This window comes from Neopsephotus bourkii, unplaced genomic scaffold (assembly GCF_033783945.1).
Source record: "Neopsephotus bourkii isolate Nb327-2 ecotype Australia unplaced genomic scaffold, CSIRO-AGI_Nbou_v1 NB_1292, whole genome shotgun sequence".
NCBI classification, from domain to species: domain Eukaryota; kingdom Metazoa; phylum Chordata; class Aves; order Psittaciformes; family Psittacidae; genus Neopsephotus; species Neopsephotus bourkii.
The window spans coordinates 57,879-84,103 of record NW_026901776.1 but is presented as its reverse complement, the minus strand read 5'-3'; the positions used below and the strand labels follow the sequence as shown (position 1 = coordinate 84,103).

General features: G+C 37.5%; 1 protein-coding gene across 2 annotated transcripts in view; it reads right to left on the bottom strand.

Moving 5' to 3' along the window:
- MAP3K21 (mitogen-activated protein kinase kinase kinase 21) overlaps positions 1-26,225 on the bottom strand; it is a 39,510-nt gene that overhangs the window by 11,792 nt on the left and 1,493 nt on the right. For both annotated transcript variants that reach the window (XM_061365669.1, XM_061365671.1), the window contains exons 2-4: positions 9,750-9,930; positions 4,728-4,876; positions 3,813-3,988 (exon numbers count right to left, since the gene is read on the bottom strand). In XM_061365669.1, coding sequence (XP_061221653.1) covers positions 3,813-3,988; positions 4,728-4,876; positions 9,750-9,930 — 506 coding nt within the window. The remainder of the gene's footprint in view (positions 1-3,812; positions 3,989-4,727; positions 4,877-9,749; positions 9,931-26,225) is intronic.

The window sequence follows — 26,225 nt, the reverse complement described above, 5'->3', positions numbered from 1 at the left end:
ACAAATGTCGAAACAGCTTAGCACAGAGGCAAACTGGTTCAGTGAAAAGTATCTCACAAAGATACTTGCTTCTTTATAAATATGCCATACATATATTGCTTATTGTTTTCAAATACAAATGACTGACAAATTTCATATGGTTTGCTAATTTTGAGTGTGATGCTTTCAAACACAATATTTGAATTTTTTTACTTTTTTTTTAAATCCATGCTGCTTAACATACACAGTTTTGAAAAAGGCACTTCTGTCTCGTGGAAATTCAAAGGAACTTGTTTACACACCATTATGTAAGGTTTGGGGGTTTTTTGGTTGTTTTTGTGTGCTTGGGTTGGCTTGTTTGGGGTTTTTTAAGGTATTTAACCACTTCATTTAGAGATTGCTGCAAATTTTCCCTTTCCTCCTCCTCCTCCCATCCATTCAAACTGGACAACCTAAAAGAGGGGCTGGAAGCAGAAGCATCACGAATTCAGTTTTACAATAAAGGTACTTTAGAGTTTAAATAGAAAATATGTTTATTGCTGCATTACTGCAGTAATAAAGATTTATTAGGAGACACTGCTGATCATCCATGCCTCACTGTCCTCAAAGCCAGGACAAAGCTCAGTAACTAGGCCAAACTTGAGTGCCCATATTGAAAAGGCAGGCAGTCTACCAAAAGTAGGAGTGCTTCCTCACTGAGATTAAGTATTTACTCCAAATAAACTAATTAAAACCAGACTTAGTGCAATTAGTTATGCAATGTTTCTACACCACTCTACAATTAAAACACCCATTGTAAAGAAGCTAGGAAAGAATTCTATATTTAAGTTGCTCAAGAACGTTTGTCAAAAGAAGATTGTGATCTTCTCCTGGAGTGGGCGTCACCATCGCTCATTTACAGCAAGCCCTTGAGGAAATTCCTCCAGCTACAGAAGTTCCTCCTTTACAGGCATAAGACTCCATGCAGCATTTTTAGCTTCCTATTATTATATAAATACTTCATCGGCATTACTTTCTCCCCAGTACCTGACAGTAAAGTTAACAATGTGCCAAATTAAATAAGCCTGCACATATGAAAACCTTGTCTAAGTTGAAATTACATGCTTTCATTCTCAAACAAGTTTACCTAATTAGGGCAGATGCCTTTGGAGATGCATTTACTTTGGCATATAAGAAGTAAATTTCATTTTATCTTTTCCCCTCCCTAATTAAGCTTAACTCACTTTTACACCAAAAATGTGACTCCTCTCCCAAAGCTTTGCACCAACTCATTTAATCTGAAAATTGATTTAGTCAGATTTTTCTTCAACAAGGAACTGAATACTGGACTACTGCTTTCAGGGAAAAAAAAACCAAACCGAACAAAAATACCCCAAAAACTGCCTGAATGGGAATGCCTGTTACAGTTTAGCATGACCAGCACGTCAAAGGAGGTGATCCTGCCCCTCTACTCTGCTCTCATGAGACCTCACTTGGAGTACTGTGTGCAGTTCTGGTGCCCTCAACATAAAAAGGACATGGAACTGTTGGAGCAAGTCCAGAGGAGGGCCACGAGGATGATCAGGGGACTGGAGCACCTCCCATATGAAGATAGGCTGAGAAAGTTGGGACTGTTCAGCCTGGAGAAGAGAAGGCTGCGTGGAGACCTCATAGCAGCCTTCCAGTATCTGAAGGGGGCCTATAGGGATGCTGGGGAGGGACTCTTCATTAGGGACTGTAGTGATAGGACAAGGGGTAATGGGTTAAAACTGAAACAGGGGAAGTTCAGATTGGATATAAGGAATAAATTCTTTACTGTAAGAGTGGTGAGGCACTGGAATGGGCTGTCTAGGGAGGTTGTGAATGCTCCACCCCTGGCAGTGTTCAAGGCCAGGTTGGACAAAGCCTTGGGTGACATGGTTTAGTGTGAGGTGTCCCTGCCCATGGCAGGGGGATTGGAACTTAATGATCTTAAGGTCCTTTCCAACCTTAACTATTCTATGATGCTAAATGCTCCCAGAGTAAAAAGGGAGAAATGACTGGTTGAGCAGTTGCTGGAAGCAGAAAAGAGAGTTATGCTCTATGGCAGGCTGCAGCAAGTAAATGCAGTGGCTGACAAGTCTCTACCCTCTGTTCAGGGACTATAACCCATCTGGGAAAGGAAAAGGTCTGACAGCTACAGAGGCACGCAGCCCAGCTCCAGCAACCTTTATGTCCACCGTAGGCAGGGCAGAGACTACAAAGACAATGCCCAGTTACATGATCTTAAATAGAAGAGGGAAAAGCAGAGGGTGGACAAAAAAGGCAGATAGGAAGTATGCAAGATTATTATGGATGATACTGCAGTCTTAGTGGTCATCTATAAATTCTGATACCACGTAAGCTGATATTCCAGTAGATCTGTGATGTCATACCCATCACCAGGGTATGACCATAGTCCACCAACAGCCATTTGTGACACTTGATGAGAAGTGAGGGACAAAGGCTAGTAACAGTGACTTGCAAGACAAGAGTTTATTATTTGCTTTTATCAAAGTGACTATATCTTTTTATAAAGATTTCCTCAGAAGTCACTGCATCTCAATTCTCTTCTTCCTCATCTATTACCACTTCATGAAATATAGCAACAAATATATACTGGGTAATAATTATACTGCAAGGAAGACCTGCAAAGAAGGAATCTGTTTCTACTAGAAACATTTCTAAAACAGACTCAAGAGGACACCTGGCCTACTCTAACTGGTTTCTTTATCGAGTTAGCTAAAGAAAAATATAAAGTTCACGGTAATTAAAATTAGTTGAAGTAACTAAAAGAGAGGGTAGACAATTAAGTGAGCAGTTATTTAGCACAATCATATTATATATCATCATGGAAAGATGTATCATGGAAAGAAGATCAGCGACAGGGATCTGCATCACAAATGGCAGAAACTGCATTTGCCAATTCATGAGTACAAGGTTGATCTAATCAATCTTCTTAATATCTGGCAAGAGTATTTCCAGAAGTTGAAACACCAAAATAGATCAGTATTATCAATCTGTTCAGGACTGAGAGATAAAAGCACTATTCCATTTTTGGAAAAGAAGCCACATTATACAGTAAAAACAGGATGAAAAGCTTTTCATCCCCACAGCTGAGGAAAATGTTCGAGAACTGAAACTGTTCAACAGCTGTTCAACTGCTGAAAATCTGCAGTGGTTAGAAAGATTAGATAAAGGTTAAATAAACTCTGGTTTGTTAGCTGATGTATTCAAATATCCAAGAAAAAAAAAAAGATCCTTTAAAAAGAGCCTATGTGTCACATTTACAGATCTACAACCTGTTTTGTTTTGGGAGACTGGTGTGGGTATGTTTCTTTTTCAACTGCCTGTACTTCTTGAATGAGCCATTCAGATGACAACTCTCACTACAGTAAGGTTACATTTCCTCTCAAACTTAACATTTCACTTCAACTGAAATACCTCTAGCTATAGTTTCAGCAGACAGTACTGTTTATTCTTTTTGTTAAAGGAGAAAAAGCAAATTGTCTGCAATTAGAGAAAAACAGTATTTAAATGTTTCTTCTAAAGCAAGTTTGCTGCAAGACGGAGTTATCTTAAAATAGTCCAGAAATGCATTAATGGAATTTAATAGTATATCCAACTAAAGTAGGCAACTTAATAATGTTTTAATGAGAGAGTAAATCCTCTTTTCCAAATAGTTTATCCTCTCAAGTGTATCTCCACTCCTAAAACAGGTTTCTTGTATTATAGTGGTAAGCCACAATTCAAAAGTTCAAAACTGCTGCACCGCATAAATGCACATACACACATACCCTTCTTTCCCTGCCGTGTAATTACAAAAATAAACTTACTTTTTCCTTGGTCCTCAATTCATTGAATATCTGCTGAATTTCCAACTTCCAGTCATCTTGCATGGAATGGAAAGATTCTTGAGGCATTTCAGTCATAACTGCCCCTTCTATGGCAGTAAGCTGTTCAAGAATTAAGGCAAACGATGGTCGGATATGAGGGTCCTGCTCCCAGCATTCTAGAATTTATCAAAATCCCATCAGTTTTTGAAAAATCACACGAATCTCAAGTTACTTGCTATTTTTCCTACAGTTCTAATGTGTTCCCTTTACTTGCAAGGCTCCCCTAGCTCCATTTTCTGTTTACAGAAGAGATATCTACCTACCTGTACTCACAGGACTGTTTTTTATTAATAGTCAATTTTTTTCATCTCTATCTTTAGGATCTGAAATAGCAAAGCTAACAGTACTGCACAGAAGGAACACGTATAAAAGGTAAAGAAATTCATTAAACACAAGGAAACATCCATTAGCATACAAAGTTTATTCTCTTTAAAGTTATTTCCACAACATTTTTGTTACTCAGGAAGAAATAAGGGGGGTGGGGGGGTGGGAATGGCATTTGCAGTTGTTCCCCTTGGGATTTTAATCTTGATCTTGTATTGACCTGTAGTATATCCTGTAGATTATCAAAATGAATGCAAGTTGAGTGTAAAAGGAAAACCAGAGCAAAAAAACCACATACTTTGTCACTACTGAGGAACTTAAGCAGTACACAGTAATACTGTATGACTTCCTCAGAAACACATGCAACTGTCCCTAACACCAGATTGCTGTGTAAAGAAAACCAAACCACTTTGTACACAGCACATTATCAAAGGGGGTGTTTATTTTAAAACCCCATGACTATTACAGGCAAAGCTACACACCCCCAAAACACAACTATTTTAAGTAGATAGGAAGAAACAACACAGGTACCTTTCATAAGTTTTGCAAATGGTTCAGGGCAGGTGGATGGAATGGGCAAAGTAAGCTTATTGACAGCAACTCCATAAGCCACAGCAAGGCCATCGATGCCACGGTAAGGAACTTCTCCTGTAAGCAGTTCCCACAGCAACACTCCATAACTACAAGAGGTAATGTTTTTAACAGTTATTTTCTGAGTATTGACACACTGTTTACACAAGAACAAACATGTATCTGTCCAACCATGTACTGAAATTCATGAGGATTTCCTGTATCAAAGGTGAATACCTTTAAGAGACACCTCTACTTTAGTCATCTTGCTCCTTTCCACTAATTAGCGATTAACCAAACTGGATGTGACTGTAAGACTGGCTTGCACTCCTATTCAAAATGTAGCCTGAAGTCACTTCCATAGAAATGCCAGCACCATTTAAGTATCTCAATCAGAAGTCTGAACGACAGGAAAACAAGCAATCTTCTGCCCACCAAAATCCAACAAAACAAAGCAAAAAAGAAAACCTCAGCAGAGCATTCAGGCCATTCCCTTCCAGACATTTCACGATAATTTACCTAAAATTTTTTGCCCTTTTTTTTTAAATAGTAATAGGAAACACCAGAAAAGCCCCAGCTTTCTTTGGAAGTTTGCATTTCTAATTCTGTGTGTGTTATATATAAAGAGCTGTTAACTTTTCACTTCCCACAGAAGATGCAACAAGATTGACATATGATTATTCACACAAAATTAATTCCTCCATAGTACAAAAAAAGCAACCCAAACAAAACAACACTGTTTCCAGTGAAAGGTGGTGACCTGAAGGCAACTCTTCTCAGCATCAGGTACAGAAATCAAGGATTATAGGAATTCCCATTACAGCAACATTACTCATAAAAATTTATGCTATGCTCTCTGCTCCAGAAGAGCTGGGTGTTTCTTTTACCTTCTTTGGGTTTGTATGCTCAACGCTTGGCCTGTTCAAATGGCCCAAGCCCCTACAAGAGGACTGAGACAGCATGCTCATACAGCTGCTGCTGTAGAGCTCCTATTCCACCACCACTGAAATGGTACAGCTGTTTAAATCACAGCTTTCACAGTAGTGTTTGTGGAAGCAGGAACTACTCCTTTTAGAACGTAATCCTAAAGTGGACTTCACTGGGTTTGGTTGTTTCCTCCCTCCTGTCCAGCCTTCTCTTCCTGACAGGGAACCACTACGTGTAGAACAAGAATATGAAGGACAACCTATTGCTGATTTTGAACAGTAAGGCGAGCAGGCAAAGGGAATACAAAGTATTGCTCTTGCCCTTTTTCTCCAGGTGTGTAAAGAAACTACATCCAAGTTTTGCAGGACTGGATTGAACGCTCCTACGTGAGGAGAAATGCATACAGCACTGGGAAGGTAAGGGCTACATACCCCTTAGTACTAGAAATACCACATCTACTACAGTAGATGTGACAGTGAGAACACACACTAGTTAAGTTTTTCTACCGTGTTCTTAATGAGAAAAAGTCAATCAGCATTGCACAAGACCTTGCAACATCACTTTAATAAATAAAACAACAAACTATGCAATATCAGCAGTTTTATCTTCGTTCTGTTTATCTACAAAGTTTTGCCTATCATAAAGTCTTAGAAAACTGATGAATTTATAATGGTAACAGTCAAACAACAGCTGAGGAATACAGTCTATCCCCGCCAGAAACAGAACAATAAAAAGGAAGTCTTGGACTTCTTAGTAATTCTCCCCCATTTTTTTCCAGTCTGATCTCTGCACTTGGTTGTATACTCAAAGAAGGATAAAAGAATGAATTCCAATTTTGTTTTAAATCATTGGTATTTCTGCCAGCCATGAGTACAACACTTCCTGAGGTACATACACATTTTATGTATAATGGAAGCATTCTTCTGAACTACATGTCATCTATAAGCTTGAAGAAAGTGTAAAAATAATGCCATGCTCTCTCAGCAAGGGTAGACTGTTCTTAATTCAAGGAATTCCCTTGTTCAGACTATTCTATACGTATTTTAATGTGAATTCTGAAGCAGGACAATAAGTTTAACTAAAAAGAAATCACCTTTTATAGAAGTTGTGACACTATTAGCTTTAGTTATATTTACAATTCAAACCTTTAACCCTAAGTAGTTCTCAAGAGTGCCAAGAAGATGGGTGTAAAATTTTAACCAGACCGATACACTAATAGCCTGAAAGAATCTCTTTTAATGAAAGCAGTCTTAGTACCAAATACCAAGAGTCAGGTGCTGGGGGTGGGCGAGGAAACTGAGGGTAGGAACCTTAAAGACATTCTAGTCCTGCCACATTGGAGTTTTTGGGAGGTACTAATCTATCATTACCTAGGACAACAACTACTTATTAAGTACAGATGTAGGTACTTTGAGTATTAAATTTCACCAGCCCACACACAATTGCCCTACATACACAGCCAGAGCTTCTAAGAAATAGCATTTAAAAAAGTAAAAGCCATGTCCTTTTCCATCTTTAGCAAAAGGCCAAAAATACAGGCATAATATGCTTTAATGTATAACTTTCAAACTACAAGGCCTAAAATGACACATCTTTCAAAGTATATTAAGTATTTTCATTATTAAAAATTATTCTCCTGCTGTCAAATGTAATTTAAGCCTTACCGTATCTCATTCCAGCAATAAGTTACTGGTTTTACATATTTTAAAAGCTGATAAAAATGAAGGTAATTAAAGTTCATTTTATTTTACAATCTATCTTCTAAAGCAAAGGTTACTAATCATTGCCACATGAATCACTTCAAAATTACATGAATGTGCCAGGCAAAAGTAGCTGCTAATTCTGATGTGCATCAAGCGCTTCCTTGCTCCGCCAAGAGCTTGTACAATGGAGGCACATGCTATTGTAAAGACCACTGCCGAAGCACATCCCCAGCACTTGGAAATCTGTGGGCGTATTTGCAACATATGATAATTGATGGAAGGGTAGGCCTGAAAGAGTGGAATTCTTGTTTGGGAATTAGAAAGCATATGACAAAGAATAAATGCAGTAGTTGTAACTCTGGTTTGGGAAGCAAAAGAATATACATGCAGGGCCTGAAAAACACCAGCTTTGCTATCTAGGAGACACCTAAGAACACCTAGAAAGCTCTGCATGACAATACACCCACAACATTTCCAAGCACTGGCTGATTCTGGAAAACTATCGGCAAGTGTGAAGGTTCTTCAGCAGCCTCAAAAGCCTCCCTCCAGTAAGAGGTCTGCAGATTTCTTTTGGAGGCTCAGCACTCAGTACACGTAACTGAAGTTCAGAAATTTCCTGAAATATGATGTGCTCTTATCTGAGAGACCCCCATACATAAAATCTGTAACCTGCATGCTTTTTAAAACAAAAAGCACTCCTACAAACAGGGTATTCTTTATTTGCATTTCTTTTGAAGAAAGAGTAAAGATAAGCAACAGAATAGATCAAGGTGCAGTAAGCAGAAAATCTTTAGAAGCCAAGAATGTCTAAACTATACTGTACAACACAGCCTTTCTACTTAAAAACCTCTCCTGTTAGATGTCCATCATTAAGCTAAATACTTACATTTTTACAAGAGAGGCGTGCAGGAGAGAAGGCGAAGAAGAGAAATACTGTAGGTTCCAAAAATGTAAACTAATGTTGCAGCAGAATATAAAATAATTGCACCAAAGCATACCCCCTCAGATACCTAAAATCACAGCAACAAGACTGGACAGGACCTGTAATTAAGCATGGAATACAGCTGATTAGGGAAACGCCTACACCCAACCTCCACCCCGCAAAAGAAAAAAATAATATGAAAATTAAAGAAAAAAGAAAGAATGGGAAAAAAGAATGAAGCCAAAGATGTTTCTCAATAGGGCATCAACTTAAACTGATGTAAGCAAAATGCTGAAAATCGGTTCCATACACAAGCCAAATGGGTGTCACAAAACAGTAGTGCAGATACAAAATCATCCTGAGAATACCAAAAGTGTTACTTCATGCTGCAGAAGATCAGACATCTAAGCGAAACAGGACCCTATTTAAGAATTATACAACACAGAAAATTAATAAGAAAGCCTGAGAAAACAGATTCAAGTACTCCCCCTCCTTCCCCAAATAGCTCTCCTGGATCCTTCAAAGGGAAAACATTTCAAAAAGAGGAAATGTAGACTTTTCAGGGTGAGGCACAGCAGCTTTTAGAGCCTATTGTGCAATCACTGCTTCTTCCCCACTCACAAAACAGAACTAAATTAAACCTAAAGTTTAAATTACTTTTTACAATACATGTATCCCACACTACACCACTCAAAAATAGCACCAGTATTGAGAGCCATATTACTTCTGTGATCCACAATAATGTCTTTAACAAGAAATTCACAGATTTAATATAGGGAGCTCCCCAAGTTTAAAATTAGGGAGCAAGTTAAAACAATTTTGCGCTAAATACACTCTCCTTACTCCAGCTTCTGGAAGTGAAACCTCTATAAATGTAAAAGCTCAGATGTGATGTTCACTTTTACACATGATCACATTCTAGATCCTAAAACCAGTACTAATTTAAATTTGGCAAAGTTCTGTTTTGCAACTCATTTTTATTTACCAGACCTAGAAGGTTAATAACGGCTGGTCCCATTACTTTATGCACTATGAGACTTTTCAGACATCTGATATAAAGTAAACATACCAATACAAGATGAATCATATATTAATGTATTAAAAGCATATGGCTGTTTTTATTAAGAATCCAATATAATACTTAGGTATCTTAATAGATATTTTAAATCTTAATGAGATCTTGCTTTCTTTAAACAAAGCAAAAAAGTTTTGTTATTTTCCCTCTCCCTCCCCCAGTTTGTAAATTATGAATGACTAAAGATAAATCAAATGAAGTAAATGCTGAGAAATTAGCATATTTCTTAGAACAGCTATACTTTGCTATATGTTGAGACAATAACCTAGGAAGCCATGCACACAAAAAAACCCACATCATTCAAAAACATCAACACAGTTCTACTGAGAGTAGTCTTCAGACGACAAACTTCTTACCTCCAAATATCACTTCCTTTAGAAAACATGGAAGACTTGATAACTTCTGGAGCCATCCACGCATATGTCCCTGCTGCACTCATTTTGGTTGTTCTGTGCCACTCTCTAGCCAGACCAAAGTCTGTAATCTTCAGAGTTTTATTACAAATATCATCATGTTCCATCTTCTCTAGCAACAAAACTGCAAAAGATTGAGTTTGTAAATTAATGCAATGGGAATCAAATAAAAATACCCAGTCAGTCCTGTTATTAATTTCACAAATAACTTGTACTGCACAGATAATTGGATACTTTAAATGCTGCAAAAATATCACTGTTTTTTACAAACATGAAAAATGCTTTTGACAATTCTAAGCTTTTCTAATCTATGAAAGCGAGAAATACCTACACTGTCATAAGTTCTTTATGCAACTGTGTGAGTAGATACTAAAATGGCACAAGAAATCCACTGTAAAGAGATGTAAAGCACATAAATTCAAGAAAGCTCGAAACACTAACATCCCACAGAGATGACAGGATGTGAAAAAGGTATTAACTGATTCTGAAGTAATAAAAATAGCAATAGTAAACCAAAAACAAATGTTAAGAATTCTTATAAGAGACCTGGAAACCAAGCAGGATGCACTGTATCAGTTCATAAAATCCATCCTTAATACTACACCCAATCCTGGCTCCTACTCATCTCAAAAAGCGCGTAACAACTAAAAGAAGCATGGAGAAGGACACAATAAGGGTGCTCAAAACAGTATAACCACAGCTAAAAGGAATGGTTAATAGACAAGGAGTCTTCCACCAGGAAAAGAAACATCTGAGAACAGAATTTATACCACCACCTATGGAACAAAACAAAGCTGTAGGTAGCAATTGTTATGGTTTCCCAACACAAGAAACGGACATCACTGAGCAAAATTAAGCAGATAAGAATCTAACACGTGGCAGTTGTTCACACAACACACAGGTAGGTGAACTTTGGAATTCTTGGCATAGTATGTGAATACTATTATTTTAAATAGATTTAAACAGCACCTATACAAATTCACAGAAGACAACTCCATAAAGAACATCTATATTAAAAAAAAATAATTAAAAATGGGTTTAAGTTTAAGAAATCCCTGGATCATGAATCAGTACAAGCTGGAAGACTATATACTAGTGGAGTTAGCTTGCCTTGGGAGTCCCCCACTGGAAACAGGATACTAGACTTGCACAAAACCCACTGTACCTTCATGGATGTTAAAGAGTAAATTATTCCTTTTTTGTGTTGCAGCCTACAGTATGCATTCAGCATCTGACTTGTTCATAACAACAGTACTTGCAGAGTTTTAACACTATTTTCTGAAGGTGTATTACAAGAAAAGAGAACTGGGTTATTGTGTCAGAGCCGACAAGGAGAGAGACAACAGATACAAACAAACATCAGTAACAATACACCATAATTTTAATTCAATATGCAGTTCCTCCATCATGTCTATGCTAGTAACTGTTAGCTTGAACTATTAAAATGATCTCCTGGAACAAAGATCAAAGGTTAAATGACAAATAAGAAGAATCATAAATGCAGGTATTTTCCAACTACGTGTACTGCAAAACACAGTACAGGGAACTCATTAATAAAAAAGCAGATGCAGAATTGCCCTCCCTCACTGAGGAAAAACTGATGACCTTGCATATGCAATTGCAAAAAATTGCATTTTTACTGATGCAGATAAATTACACTCCTACAAATATTCCAAAAATGACACAAATCCAGATGGAAAGAACTCGCTTTCGATTTTCAGTAAGCTTCTTAACAAAGAGCAGCAGAAATGAAAGCCAAGATGGTAGAGGGACCAAGAGCTCACCCGACAGCACCACCAGAACAAGTTAATGAGTTTTTATACTTTTATACTGAATCAAAGACCTATTGTTTGCCATTCCATTTCAAACATGTTCAGCAGAATTCCTGACATTCCTTGCCAGTCAATGTGACCGAAACCAAAAACAGTCAGTCTTGCAAAAGGTAACAACTGGCATATGACCAAGTTTCATCCTACAAAGGGGCAATGTTTCTTAGCAGTCCAAACTTCCCTTTCCGGCCGGTAGCCAGGAAAACAGCAATACTGTACACAGATTACTTAGCAGCTAGGTAGTAAAAATGCTCAGCATAGCTGAACAGTGCTCCAGAAGTGCTTCCCTCACAGTAGCCTAGCAACTTTTACTATAGCATCCTTCTGCCACTTCCACAGCAGCCTGGCCCTTGCTGGCTACTAACCTGCAAGACTGTAAGTCATTTTACAATCTCGTGCTTCCTCTTTTCACTCAGCCCCCACTTGGTTCTTTTCCAAATACTTTAAATTGACTTTTCAGGCTCCAGTATACCTGCAGTGTTAAGTTAGGCAAAACCCAGCACTTTTTGGTTTACTTTAACATTTTTCAGACTTTTTAATTTTCCTCAAAAATTTCATACATGTTTTACTGCTGGCAAACACAGCCCAAAATATTTAAAAGTACAAAGCCTATTTGAAATTAAATGCATACCTACCAAAAAAACTGAGATTAGAAATGCAGAACAGTAGGAAAATCCTATTACCACCTCCTTTATTTTGACATTAGCAAAACCAAAGACTATCATGGTTTCTGAAATACTCAAAATCTAAGAGAAGGAGACTAAGTTGGAAGTGCAGGCTACTTTGCATCAAATTAATGTAAAACTTCACCTTGGACTATTATCCAAATATTGCATGTGCTACAGCCAGAAACAAATATTTGACTAAATATTTTAAGGCCACATATGATTCCTATTGATAACACCATTTTCAACTCAATTCTGAGTTTAGCACACTTCCCCCTTTGTGACTCTACCTTTCTGCAATAAGATCAAGGAGAGAGTAAATTTATCAGCACCACAGAAGCAGAAGTTAGGGTTCTGTGTATCAAACACTACTTGATTATAGGAGACAGTGCATGCCCATAGCAATGTTCAGCTGGGGAATGAAAAGATGTTATTGCATGTTATTTTTCAGTAACTCCATGAAATATAAATCAACAAGTTAAAGATAAAAGCAAAAAATCCTAAAGTCAGAAAAAAATTAAAACAGACAAATGCTATGCAGTAAAGTGATACTGGAATCAGCAGATATGACACTATGCATACTCAACAAATTCAAGACACTTTTGACAGTGCAGCAAGAATACGAGGATTCTAAAAGCATCCGTAACAAAGAAACTGCTCTTTAACAATACAGATAACAGAAGGAAAACCAGCAGATACACTGTGTTGCGCAAGTAGCTTATGCAATTTGAAGAAAATTTTTTGGTAGAAACAGGGAAGTATCAGTAGAACTGTACAAAGCAGAAGACCTCATATGAATACTGGATGACTAGAACTGCACGCGTTCAACAACAGGAAATTACACTGAAGCAGACGCAGAAAATAGAACAGTTAGGATCCTATAATGTCTTCTATATACATAAAATCAGAAGAGCTTGTCCTTTTTGCTAGGCTAAGAAGTTATGAGAACAGAAGTTAGCCCTATCTAGAAACAGGATGAAGACTTCCACTACCAGTGCTCTTACTGCCAAAATACTCTCCCAGGTACCCTGCCTGATCCATCTTAAGAGACATGTTCATGTCTCGTAAGTGTGGGGTGCTTCCAGAGTGGGGAGTTACAGCTGGCTTCTTTTTCTACTAACCTTATGGCATACTGCAACTATTTTATGGTGTAATAGTATGCAAACAAGATGTTCTGCACACTTAAAAAGTCTGCACACTTAAAAAGTCTATTATACAGTTGCCCAAGACTGCAGTGGAACTGGACCTGCTGAGCCAGTTGGTACTTCCGAAGTCCATGTTCCTCTTATTTAAACAGAGCCAGCAATATCTCTCTGCCTAAACTCTACTGGTCCCATGCAAGCTATTATCAGTCAGGAAAGGCACAGAATTTAGACTTAAAAATGAGGCACAAGTCTTCGTAAAATCCCACCCAAACGCTTACAGTCCCCCAACCTATTCCTTTCCCATCACTCCATCGCCAAACTCCCCCCTTGGGCAGTAACATGTTTTGAGCAACAGGGAGCAAACTAAGAGACAAACTGCAGCAGCTCAGGTCAGAGATACATTAAGCAGCAGCCTGGATCTGGCCAGATTTGGAAAAGAGGTGCACTCTCTGCTCTATTTTCTTATAAGCTTCAACTGAAATTTTATTGGGGAAATTAAAACTGAAGTGAAAGCCTGCATACAAACAGATAGGCTGTAACCGATCAAGAAATAATAGAAAAGAACACAACAAATCAGATTCCTTGGGCATATACCTGCTCTTCCAAATTCAGACAGGACAAGAATGACACCCCCAGTGCTACCTTCAGAACTAACCTGAAAGTCTAGAGAGGAACTGAAAGTATTAATTTCAATTGCAAGCATTTTGTTTAAAGCATAATTTTAATTTAAAGGTTCACATTCTTGCCTCAGCTTCTCTCCTTTTTAATTCTTAAAATTCACATAGCTTAAGAAACAGTATTTACAGCAAGCCTGAGGGACCTTTTAGTTGGCAGCACACCCATGAAACCTCCTCCTAGCATTAAGCTCTTCAATGCTACTCTTTCAATACAGATTATTTCCTACAGTCTTAATTTTCTTTGTTATTAAATACTTACAGATTATATTTCTCCAACCTTACCTCTTAGAGTCCCCATTTAATACAACATTTCATTTGAAAAATCTCTTGAAATCCAGACTTTATGCAGTTAAAATCAGTTTTATTTATTTTTCATAGCGCACTTTCAGGTGACCATTTTCTGTTACAAGCAATGTATTCTAGGAAAAGCCAAGTCAAAGTACTGAACACCTTTTGAACAGTTCAGATGTACTGAATTTAAACTACCGTTTAATGCTGAAACTTAAAAAAAAAAAAAAAATAAATCATCCTGAAATACTCAAGGCCTTTCTATCCTTCCTATCATCTTTACATCTTTACACTACCTTTATGCCTTCTACTACACCCTCTTTATATTCTCTATTTTGTTACTCATAAAAATAAAATGTTAAGCAATTTTATGTTAACCTTATTTTCCCAAGTCAGTTATTTGCCACTAACTGCTTCTTGCTACCTGATCTACAGTTTGCTAAATAGCTATCATGGGTTTTGCAAATATAAGCTATTTAACAGTATAGCTACTTAAATTACAATGATTATAGGTAAGACTGCCTACGTGTCCACTACATTTACCATCACTGATAAAGCTGTTCTTAAAGAATGCCAGAAAGAAAGATGTTATACTATGTACCTCTACTTGCAAATAAAGATTTTCCAGACAATGCTGCTACTGTCCTGTGTGTCATGTCCTCCCCCACACACCCAGTAAGTTCCCTTTCCGATTGTTCGCAAGTGAATCTGGTTCCTGTTAATTTACTAAGTCAACACACAAGAAAACCAGCAGGGCAACCTTGTATCTTTACCTGGGAACTAACAGGCTGAAAATACCCTTACTAAGTGTTGCATATTCACTTAAGGACACACAATACCTTGCTAATATGAAGAGACCCACCTCCATTATTTCATTATTTTGAGCTGTTGTTTGATTCTGACTGTAATTAGAAACTAAAATTTCAACACTGCTTATAGAAGCCATGCCCAGCTTTTAAACCACAAATTAACTAACCCAGTGAAAACATTAACTGATCAGAACATCTTTAACACATACAAAATAAGATACATTTGCCTCTACAGCACATGCTTTTGAAATACCTTTCTTTTCTCCTATGGGTTATCAGGATAACAGATGCTATCTCTGTAACCAGTTACCTGGCAGATGATTATCTTGCTAGACTAAGCTTAGAGCTCATCGTCAGCAAGGGAATTTCATCCTTTAAACACTGATTATGTACGTAGAAGGCCTTTCTCTTATTTCAGAGATACTCCTCTGTCATCTACATCCCTTTACAGCAGGCATATAACCATTTTGTAATTTTTATATTAAACTGAAAGAAACAGTTTGTTCTTATATGCCTAACATCATCTAGCTTTAAAAAAAAGAATAACTAAATCCTACCTCACATAAGCCAACATGTATTTAAAAAAAAAGTCTGAACAAAGTGTTCCAAATTGGAAAGCCAAAACAAGACCAGACAGGACACAAAAAGTCCTTGACAGAATGAACTGACAAATACACACCAACATCATATGAAAAACACATCCCACAGTGGGATATGTGGCACAAGAAAACCACCAAAGCATGAAAACGGCAGGGAGTCACCTGACTGTCTGGAGGAAATAGAGGGAAAAGGAGAGAAAGAGGGATCAGAGATTTCAACAGCTTCAACACACCTTGCATCACCATTTTTTGCTTTCCCTTCAGTTCTTTAATAACCATTATTAAAGCAACTTTGAGCAAATGGAAACTTGAGAGAAAGAAGCAGTTTTAACAAGTTACTGGCACAGGCTGCAGATGCTACAAGTTACTTTACTGCCTGCCATTTGTGCTTCACTTACTGTACGTATAGTTCTGTAATGCAAAACAGAAGTTTCTATTGTGCAGTAAGAGGAAGTACCAGAGGTAACAAGCATTCATAATTACATATTCAAATATTCATTTAACCAGTATATCACAAGTACATTCTGAAAAAGGCAGGATTTGGGTATTGCATCAGTAAAAAAATCAAAAGCAGACTGTACGCTAAACATTCTCAAGTATTCTGCTTATTATTTAGTTCTCCTATTTAAATATTACACTTAAGAAAAGTTACTTCATTACAGCAATTCCTCCACAATTTTACAATTACATGGAAATCAGTCAACACTGAAACTTCACTTTAAAACTGAAACCACTCAGTTACACAGCACCTACCAGGAAACTTCCCTACTTACTTGACACAGCAACTACTTTCTGTTAAGCTCTTTCTTCTTTGCTTGCTATTATTTTTTACAAAGCAATAAAACAGTGACCAAAATGAAGGTAGATTAGAAAGAAATCCTAAGAACAACTAGCAATAATAGTGAGGTGGTGAATCAGTCATTCCTAAAATATTCTTCTAGTTTCAAACTCTACAGAACAAAGTGGCTGTGTACCTGTTCTTTAAAGAACAACACCTTTGTTATGAAATAGGGATTTTTTCTTTTAAAGAACTCCTTCCTGTTCCTAAGGAAACAAAATGTAAAGCGAAGTAAAGCTTTTTTATTCAAACTGCAAAAGGAGTCTTAGCCAACATATAATGTATCAGGTACAGTTTCCTCCAACAGAAGCTTTCAGAAAACATATTAATCACTTCCCTAACCCGATATTCAAGACCTAGACATTCCTTCCAAAACAAAGTAAATCAATATATGCCATACAACACACAGAATTCAACAGGGCAATGCAGCTGAGGTTCATTATCTCAAAAATAGCATCCGGGGCAAGAGGTGACAGAGGTTACCTTCCCTCAGAACTAACAAGTTATCATTCTATCATTAGTCAAATCACTTTTTCAAGATCTAATTAGAACGGCAACAACAACAAAAAACCACACCAAAAAACCTCACCCCAAGAATACTTTATACTATCTTTTTCTGGGGGGAGGGTTAAATAAATAGAACAAGACTTGATATAATTTGATATTTCAAGCTAATCAGAAGCATGACATGGCTTCTGAATACACGGAAGTATTTACATAGTTGGCATACTTTTCCTGATTGTAACATACTATACTCAGCAATTATGTACTTCCTTGTTGCTTTATTTTTTGTGATCTGTATCAAGGTGCATTTGATGCACTGAAATTAAAATATTTATCACACAAAAAAAGTCACTTCAAAATTAAAGTTTAGAAAAGTTTAATATAAATACATACCCAAAAACATTAAAAACATTTAAAACCACATTCTACCTTTAAAGGTGAAGTTTACTACCCAAACTGAAGCGTAAGGCTATAGGCTGATGTCACAACCAAGACCATAAGAGCTTGCTGTCACTAAAATACTTATCTTAATCTCCTCTCCAGTTATAACCCTCATCCTGACAGCTTCCCCTCCCCACTCACAGTTTAGCAACTGGCTAGTCTTGAGAGACACAACTAGCCAGACAGCTCAGCAAAAAATAAAGCCTGCAAATAAACAGCTTAGTTTTCTGCTGGATCCCTCAGCTGATTTAACTCGGGGCTACTGACCATGCAGGCAGAGATTCTGCTGACACATGGAAGAGGGGAAAACTTGTGTCTGGAGATGGGTGGGGAAGCCTCCTTGCACAGCCAGCTGCTCAATGAAGCCACACAGCAGCTGCTGTACTAATTGAGAAGACAAGCAGTATTTCAGAATTAACAGACCTAAACTTTTACATCTAGCTTTAGTCAGATGTACAGATAGAACCTAGCTTTGCTACTTTTTTCATTGTAAAGTCATCTCTGAAGAAGTTACTACTGAAAAGAACCAGCTGAATAAACTGAAGACAAAAAAAATCCTCAAGCCTTTCAAATACGCCCTCTGTTATGAAATCAAACACTGATTGTAGATGCTTCATCAAGTTTAGTCACTGAGTTTCCTTCAAACCCATCAGTTGACATGAAACTCCTTTAATATCATTTATATAAGGAATTTTAATAGATTACACTCCATAAAGAATTCTGACTTAGGCTCTAAGTTTCTTTTATACAGTGTTTGAAAGAATCTGACTGACTTCAAGCAGTTTTTGCCAAACCACCTGTTTGAAAACAAAGGAGGGAAAACAAAACAACAAACAAATCAAAATTAAAAAAAACCCCACCCTGCAACAAACAGAAAAATTTTGAGACAACTTTTTTTTTTTTTAATAAAAAAAAAAAAACTTAGGAGGGAGAAGAAAAATCAAAACATATTCTGTGGGGTAGAAGGACTGCTGCATTCCATCCTTGCAGTTTCTTCAGTAGCTGAGGAACAGCCCCTCAGGACTGTGTGTTTCCAAGAACTCTAATCTTCTTTAACAGCAAAGGCAAACCACTTATTTTGAAATGAAAACTCTGCAAACTTGGTAGTGCTCTCTTTCTCTTGGGAGGAGAAAATGGAAGGGAAAACTTGCTCTTTTGACTCAGCAATTACTGTAACAGTACTGAGTTAAAAAGTAAATTTTTTTTGCCCTTTTTTTTTTTTAATACAAGGAAATAAATGTAGTCAGTTTCAGGAAGAATACTGGCATCTAAGCCTAACGAAAAATAAAACAAAATCACAAAACTGCACAACCATTTAATACTAAAATACACCCAGTTTCAAGGGTTAATTTGTCCCATAATGAACCACAGAAAAGAAGCAGTTACTCCCTGTGTTTTTGACAGGGCTAACTTATCAGGTCCAAGGTTAATAGCACACCTGCCAAAACACAGATTTTAGTCACTGTGAAGAGAACAAAGCATGATTATGTAGCCAACACTAGCATGTCTAGGACTGATTCAACTGGAGCTATGACCCCACACAAAAAAAAAGGTTAAACTTGGCAGGAAGCTCTAAGAAGGAAGAATACTTCTGCGGTGACATTATACAAATACGTAACTTTTCCACCTTATCGTATACATCCCGTGACTTTCAGATGCAGTAAGTGGGTCAAAATTTAAGCATTCACTTACTTTTAGTTCCTTATCTGAGGTAAGCTCTCAGTAATGTGGTCAAATAAGGTAAAAATAGTGACATTAGTTTTAAACTGTCAGCCCATAAATGTACATTTCTGACACCAGTTGTTATTTTGGTACTGCTATTACAGACAACCAAGTCATTGGTATTCGATACATTTAATATATTTGCATCTACATATAGATCATCTCTGGTAAATTAAATAAACAAAAAGAAAACAAACCAAAATAGCACTCCCCAAACTCAAAATAAGAAAAAAAAAATCACTGCACTTTTTGGAAGCATTATTGCTGAAGGTCACTGAGCTGAACTTCAATTTTAAGAAAGCATCAGAAATAAAATTCAAGGACAGAAATCACCCATGCTGCAAACACTCCTTGCAGTATTCATTGTTCAAGGCCACCATGTTTCAGAACTTGAAACACTGAAGCATGTTTATAAGAAAGTTTGCACTTAGTGATAAGAAAACTTACAGACTGCAAACAAAAAGCCATTCTCTTCTAAGGTCAAAGAAACCACAAACCAACATTCAACATCCAAATGCAGTTCAATAATGTGACACCTCTTTATTCTTTTGAGGTTGCAGAACATAACTTTTTAATGAAACTTTTAATATTTGGTGAGAAGGTCCAAAGACATGCATTGTGTTTGCAGTCTCATTTTGGGGGGGCGGGGCAAGTGAGTGGGAAAGGGGAAGGGAACAGAGAAATCTGTAACTGGAAACTCAGTTATATCTCAATTTTTTCTAATGCTAGGCTAATACTATCAATGCCCAACTTCCAACCCTACTTTGCATTCTGATTTGGGGGTTTTTGGTGGTTTTTTTTTTTGTTTGGTTTTTGGTTTTAGGTATAATACCTTATTGCACAAGTATTATAGTAGGCAGTTAAACTCATTTCTCACTGTTCCAGGGAATGAGCAAAACTACAGAAGTATTTTAACAGGTAATGGGAGGTGCTTAGCTGCCTGTTTTTCTATTAAATTCTATGGAAATAGGTTGTCTGCACAGCACAGTTTTCAGAAGCTGGTAGGTATGTGACCATACCCTTAGGGTAACAGCTTTTTAAGAAGAAAACAAACAAACCAAACCCAAAGTAATGCTTGAAGTCTTCACTAATATACAAATATTACAAACATTCTAACGTAAAGCCCTACAGTTCAACTTATAACCCTACCCCAAAACAGAACTCTCTTTCAGAAAAGATGGTCAGCAAGTGTGACACACAGACTAGACTCCCCACTGCTGGGCATGAAGAGGTCAACAGAAACATTGGTACAAATAAACCTCTTGCAGAAACCTGCTAGGAAAGAATCCAGTGCAGAGCAGGAGAACTGGAAAAATCCAAATCTTCCAACAGCTCACTTGGTGTCTTACAAAGAGAGCGAACAAAGACAGGGGGAGGAGAAAGACACAAAGAACAACCCAAGTAAGATCCAGAAAATTATCTAAGTAATATTATTCTTGAATTAATAATCCTACCTGTTAAAGATGTAAAGAGTCTCGACACCAAATAAGCAGTAGTATATTTAGAAGGTAGGAGGCTGACATGAAATAAATGGCTACTGCAGTTAAGTCTTCATATACAAACAAAATAACTGCTGGATGTTACTCCTCCTCTGGAAGCTTATAGACTATACAAATACTGTGCTACAGAGCAGTAGCTCACAAAATTTCATTTGACAGATACTATATTAAAATTACTAAGTTCCTGAATATTAATTTTAAATTCTAGAACACACCATTCAAATGAAAATTAGCTGCTATGATATTTCAGCACTAGTTACTTCTACTGCAGATTGAGACAAACACAGCAATCAGTTATTCAAAACTGTTCTTTCTTGAATTCCAGCATCTTTCTGAACACAAAGTATACAAAATATTTATGTGCTGCAAGTAAAATATCAAGTAAATATAATAAGAGTATAACATAAAACATCTCCTTTGATGAACTGGAAAAAGATACATTATAGCCCAAGGCTGCTAAGCATTTGCTGCTCCCACAGAATCCAACCTGCCTTCAGGGTCTCTAAAAAAAAATCCCTATCTACATCGTCTGAGCAGGCATCAAATAATGAAACAAATTACTGGGCACAATGTTTTGTGAAACAAAGTGGAATATTTTCATGTGACATAATTATATTCAAAAGAGAAACTTGCTAGAATTCAATGGCATGCTAACTTTTAATAGACCATTACCTTCAAAAGAGATGCTGCTTTCCAACTGACAAAATGCTGTAATCCTACCGCAGTTTGCGTAAGGGTGGTTTGATGCGGAGTTTCTTTGTGGTTTTGTTTTGGGGTTTTTGTTGTTTTTCTGTGTATGGGTTGTTGGGTTTTTTTAACAGAATACTAAGTGGATAAGGTTATTAAAACCACAGCTCCTTCCTGCTATACATCTCCACATTCTTCGGGGTGTATAACCAGTTATGTTGTAATGCTGCAGCATTATCTTTACAGCAAAGCACAAGGCAGGGCTACTGCCACTCATAGAGAAGGGATAGGAAGCTGGTGTACCTGGAACAATTTTTATCTGCATGCAATTTAAGTCATTAAGAATAGTGCAAGCATTAAAGTACCATGACTTCCTACACGAACACACCATGGAAAACTACAGCATAATAATTTTAAACTGCTAAGTAACTTCTGGTCCCATTATTTTATCTGACTGACATTTGTCAAAGTGATACCATGTTCTCAGAGATAAGGTTGCTATGGGTTTTATGAAAGTCTGTTGCCTTACCAAAGAGGAACTCCACTTTGTTGTGCCAGAAAAAAAAAGTCCATTGCTCTCCAGAGCTCAGAGAGGCCAGCCAGTAGGAGCTTAGCAGCTAGCCAGGCAATACAAGCAGTTTCAAACCAATTAAATCGTATGTAGCCTGCCATAGGAGGTGCAGGAGTCACCCAGTACTAGAGGTGGGCACCCTTGGACAACCAGGCTTAGCTGGGAGGGGACACTGGGGATGTGGAAAGGAACAGCAGGGCAGAAGTTCCACAACTGAAAGCACCATGAGGAGAGGCAGATGCCAAATACATACCCCTAATTTTCCAAGTTTCACGGCCATTAGAGTGCATCTTGGAACTTTATTTCCAAATAAAGTTAGGTTGAAGCTCAAGTCTGCTGAAAAGCCATTTCTCCCTCAGAACTACCAAAGAGAACTGTAATAAAATTTCATTTTTAATTTTCTTGGTAACCATACAATAGAATATTCTGAATTTCAAACATTTCATAACATGCAAGTAATCCTTAGCACTCTACTCATCATGTGAGCAAGTCTTCCCTCTTCAAACAGAGTCAAAAGAGAAATTACACACCCAAGCAATAAAATAAGTTCAGAAGATGACAGGTTTAACCCTAGTTTCTTCCTCCCCCTGGATAGCCTGAAGTTGCTAGGTGGAGAAGTCAGAGAGAAAGCAGTTTCAATGAATTCTTGAAAACATCTCTAACGCATTTTAAAGATATTTAGTAGAGTAACATGAGCAATTCTACTGCAAATAACCTGTAAAAGCGAAGAACCAGAGATAACTTTTCTCAAACTCCAAGACAGCTTCCATCACCAAAAGCAAGTGATTCAACAATTCTGCCAAACCACATCGCACTTCCTTTTGAGGTTTTAAAACCCAGTGATTTCTATTTTCTGACTGCTTCTCATGAGACTAGTTTGAAGAATGTAATGTTAAAGTGGACTGTACAATTTCAGTTTCACTGTTCTCTTATATGTTTGATTCCCTCAGGTTTCAATATTGCGCTCATTAGCATTCTCACATCCACGCTCTTATTCAACAATCCTTGAAACTCAAGCTGTCCTTGACAATTTCAAAAAAAAATATAAACTCGGCACACTTCAGACAGCTGAGGGCTGCAAAGAATACTGGGATGGCGGAGGAGCTGGTGCAAGCTACAGCAAACTGAACCCTATTCCTATATCCATCTATGACAAATGAGCACAGAGTACTTTATCAGCACTGTTTTAGTACACATAATCTGCACAGAATCAACTCTGTGCTTGACTTCGTACTCATGGATGGGTCTATGCCATAAGCAAGTTATTCTGAATTTCTTGTAAGGCTTCCTACAAGTACACAAACCTGGTGCACTCAAGATAAAGTGCCTTTGTGGTTTGTTTTGTTGTGTTTTTTTTTGTTTGGTTGGTTTTTTTTTTTAAGGCAGAAGACCTGCACAGTCTGAAATCAATCCCAGAATCACAAACTGCTTCCACTACACTGGACTTCAGAAAGTAAAACCCTTGCATACTCTATCTGAATATGTTATCAGCTTTCTTCAGAATATTAAAGAATCAGGAGAGACTGCATCAAGCACTTAAACAACCACAGGTCTTGTAACTAATGGCATGTCCTTGCCCAGAAGAAAGCAATTTGATTCCCCCACAGAGGAAAAAAGTTGCCCTTTCAAGGAGTCAGCAAAACGTGAAATGTGCTAAAAAGACAGATGTAACTATTAGTGTCCAGTCTTATAAATTCCTGTCTCTATTTTCAATAGAATTTAACTTTTTTATAATCAGCTTTCATATTTAATCAAGGCTAAGTTTGTACTCAGGAGGCAAGAGTTCAGATCATTCAAGTATTTTCACAATTTATAAAACATCTGTTTTTCAGTCACAGTATCATTTTTCATTGATTATCCATGGTGGCTTGAAAAACTTCAAAATCTTTCAGATTTTTTTTCTCCACATTTTAGATTACCTTCTTAATCTATAAAGTGTATCTAAGAACATAAGAACTACTTCTGAGGAAGTTATTCTCAAAATAGACCACATTTTTTTAAGAGAAACTTCTCACCATGGCTCCTGCACAAATAGTCCACAGTTTGAAAATCAAGATTAGAGACATGGTTACTATGTTTTACTATATCTAAAGCTAGAAGTGGTTTTTATACCTTTGTTTTGTCTATTTCTGAATAATCTTTAAATATAATTTTACATGGACTCCAGAACTGAACGAACTGCTACCCACAAAACACGAGTTACCCCTTACTTCTTTGTTCAGCCTAACATACAAGTTTGTTAGTTTTTCTTCCCAATACAGAAAACACTTGATATCTATTTAATTCTCTTTTCTTGCCTTGGCAGAAACAACTTTCTCCCACCTCCCAAAAGGAAACTTGGGCATATAAACCTAGATGGTCAGTGCTGTTAAAAACCCTCTGTTCTCAAGGTTGTTCTGTTTGAGTCACCATCTCTCCAGTCATGTCAATTTAGCATCAGTGAAACTATGCTAGATATGCTGCCCTATAGATCCTAGCTCCATGAAATTGCTTGGAGAGAAATAACACACTTGCCTTTGAAATGCTTGCTTTGCCTATCGCCTGCCAATTGCAAGCCCAGACATACATCCTTTCTGGATCAAATACACTGATGGAAGGGGCTCCCTGCTCCTGGCTGGAAAAACTAGTTCTTTTTTATTTTCTAGGGAAATAGTCTAGGGAGCATTCCTTACTCTGCCATGTTAAGGGCAGTCATTTTTCTAATTTGTTGTCTAAAGAAAAAAAATCCTTCAAGTACCTAAGTAGTACAAAACAAATACATCTGTAGACTACCTAGAGGTGCCTAATGGAGAGGACAGAGCCACCACCACCAGCAGCTCATGGAAAGCAGTGGTGAGCAGTTGAAGAAAGGGTGCTGCTAGATCCCTGTCTTGCAACTACAGCCACTGCTGAACTGTTTAAATCCACACTAAGCAAGCCTATCAGTCAACCCTAGCAGCTTTCCACTCCCACTGTGCAAGACTAGGAAAGACTACAGTAAAAGAATGAAGTGAATTTTTTGATGAATTGATGAGTTAACAGAACAAGTGATACTGTCACAATTTGCAGAAATTTTAAATGCATGTTACTGAGCTTAATTACCATAGTATGTTATACCACTAGCACACCATTGTCTTCCAATGCTACCATCTAGTTGTACAACTGACAGGATTCTATTTAGCATTCAATACTGTCTTCAAACTTCACCAAGGTTGAGACATGGGTGAGAAAAATAAGTAGCTAAAGTTAAGCGCATGTGCAACAGGAGATAGCAATGAAACCATTGAAGAAGCCCATATGCTGAGGTTATAATCAGAAGATTTTTTTTAAGATGCTCTGCCATTACCCACATGCACAGATAATAATGGTAATCAGCTCACAGCAGTAACCAACTCAGCTCTAGGCGCTACGCTAAACGGCAGGCTTATGAATTGATTTCAGATATGAACTTTGCCATTGTCACCTTAGAAGGCCAGCATGCAGCAACCAACTATCTGAGGAAAGCCACTAAATACTCAAGGTACAACACCTCACTGAACACAGCAGCAAACTAGGAGGGTACAAGCTGCCTACAGACAGCTTCCTAGAAATTAAGGTGTTGGCCATCACCCTAACGGTAGGTTCAAGAGCTCATCATCTTGTGCTAAAAACAGAACCACAAACATAGCTGTGCTAGGTCCTTTCTTTATCAAGCAAATAGTGAAAGTATCCTTAGCAACAGTCCCATAATGAGCCTTGTCTTAACAGTCCATGCATGATGACCTTCAAGACACACTTGCAAAGGCCTTTTAAATAAAGTGCTTTAAACTTTAACAAAGCTTTTCTTTTTTATTTCTACTAGACCACTTAAGGACTCCTAACTAGAAAAAGAGTAACATATTGTTGGGTATTTGGCAACTCAGAACAACAAGGAAAGAGAGTTGAGATGGCCTCAACCATTTACAGAAATACACAGATTTCCACTTTCAGGTCACCAATTCAAAACACACCTATAATAGCAAGTTATAAACACCTCTATTCTGGTAAGCCAGCCTTCCAGCATCACAGCTGCCAAAACCTTAGAAGCTCTTGCATCTACATATGGACCAAGGATTCATCAAAGCATGAACTGAGCAACTCCCTCACTCTTTCAGGTGCTTTTGTCCACGCCAGCAACTGAAAACAAA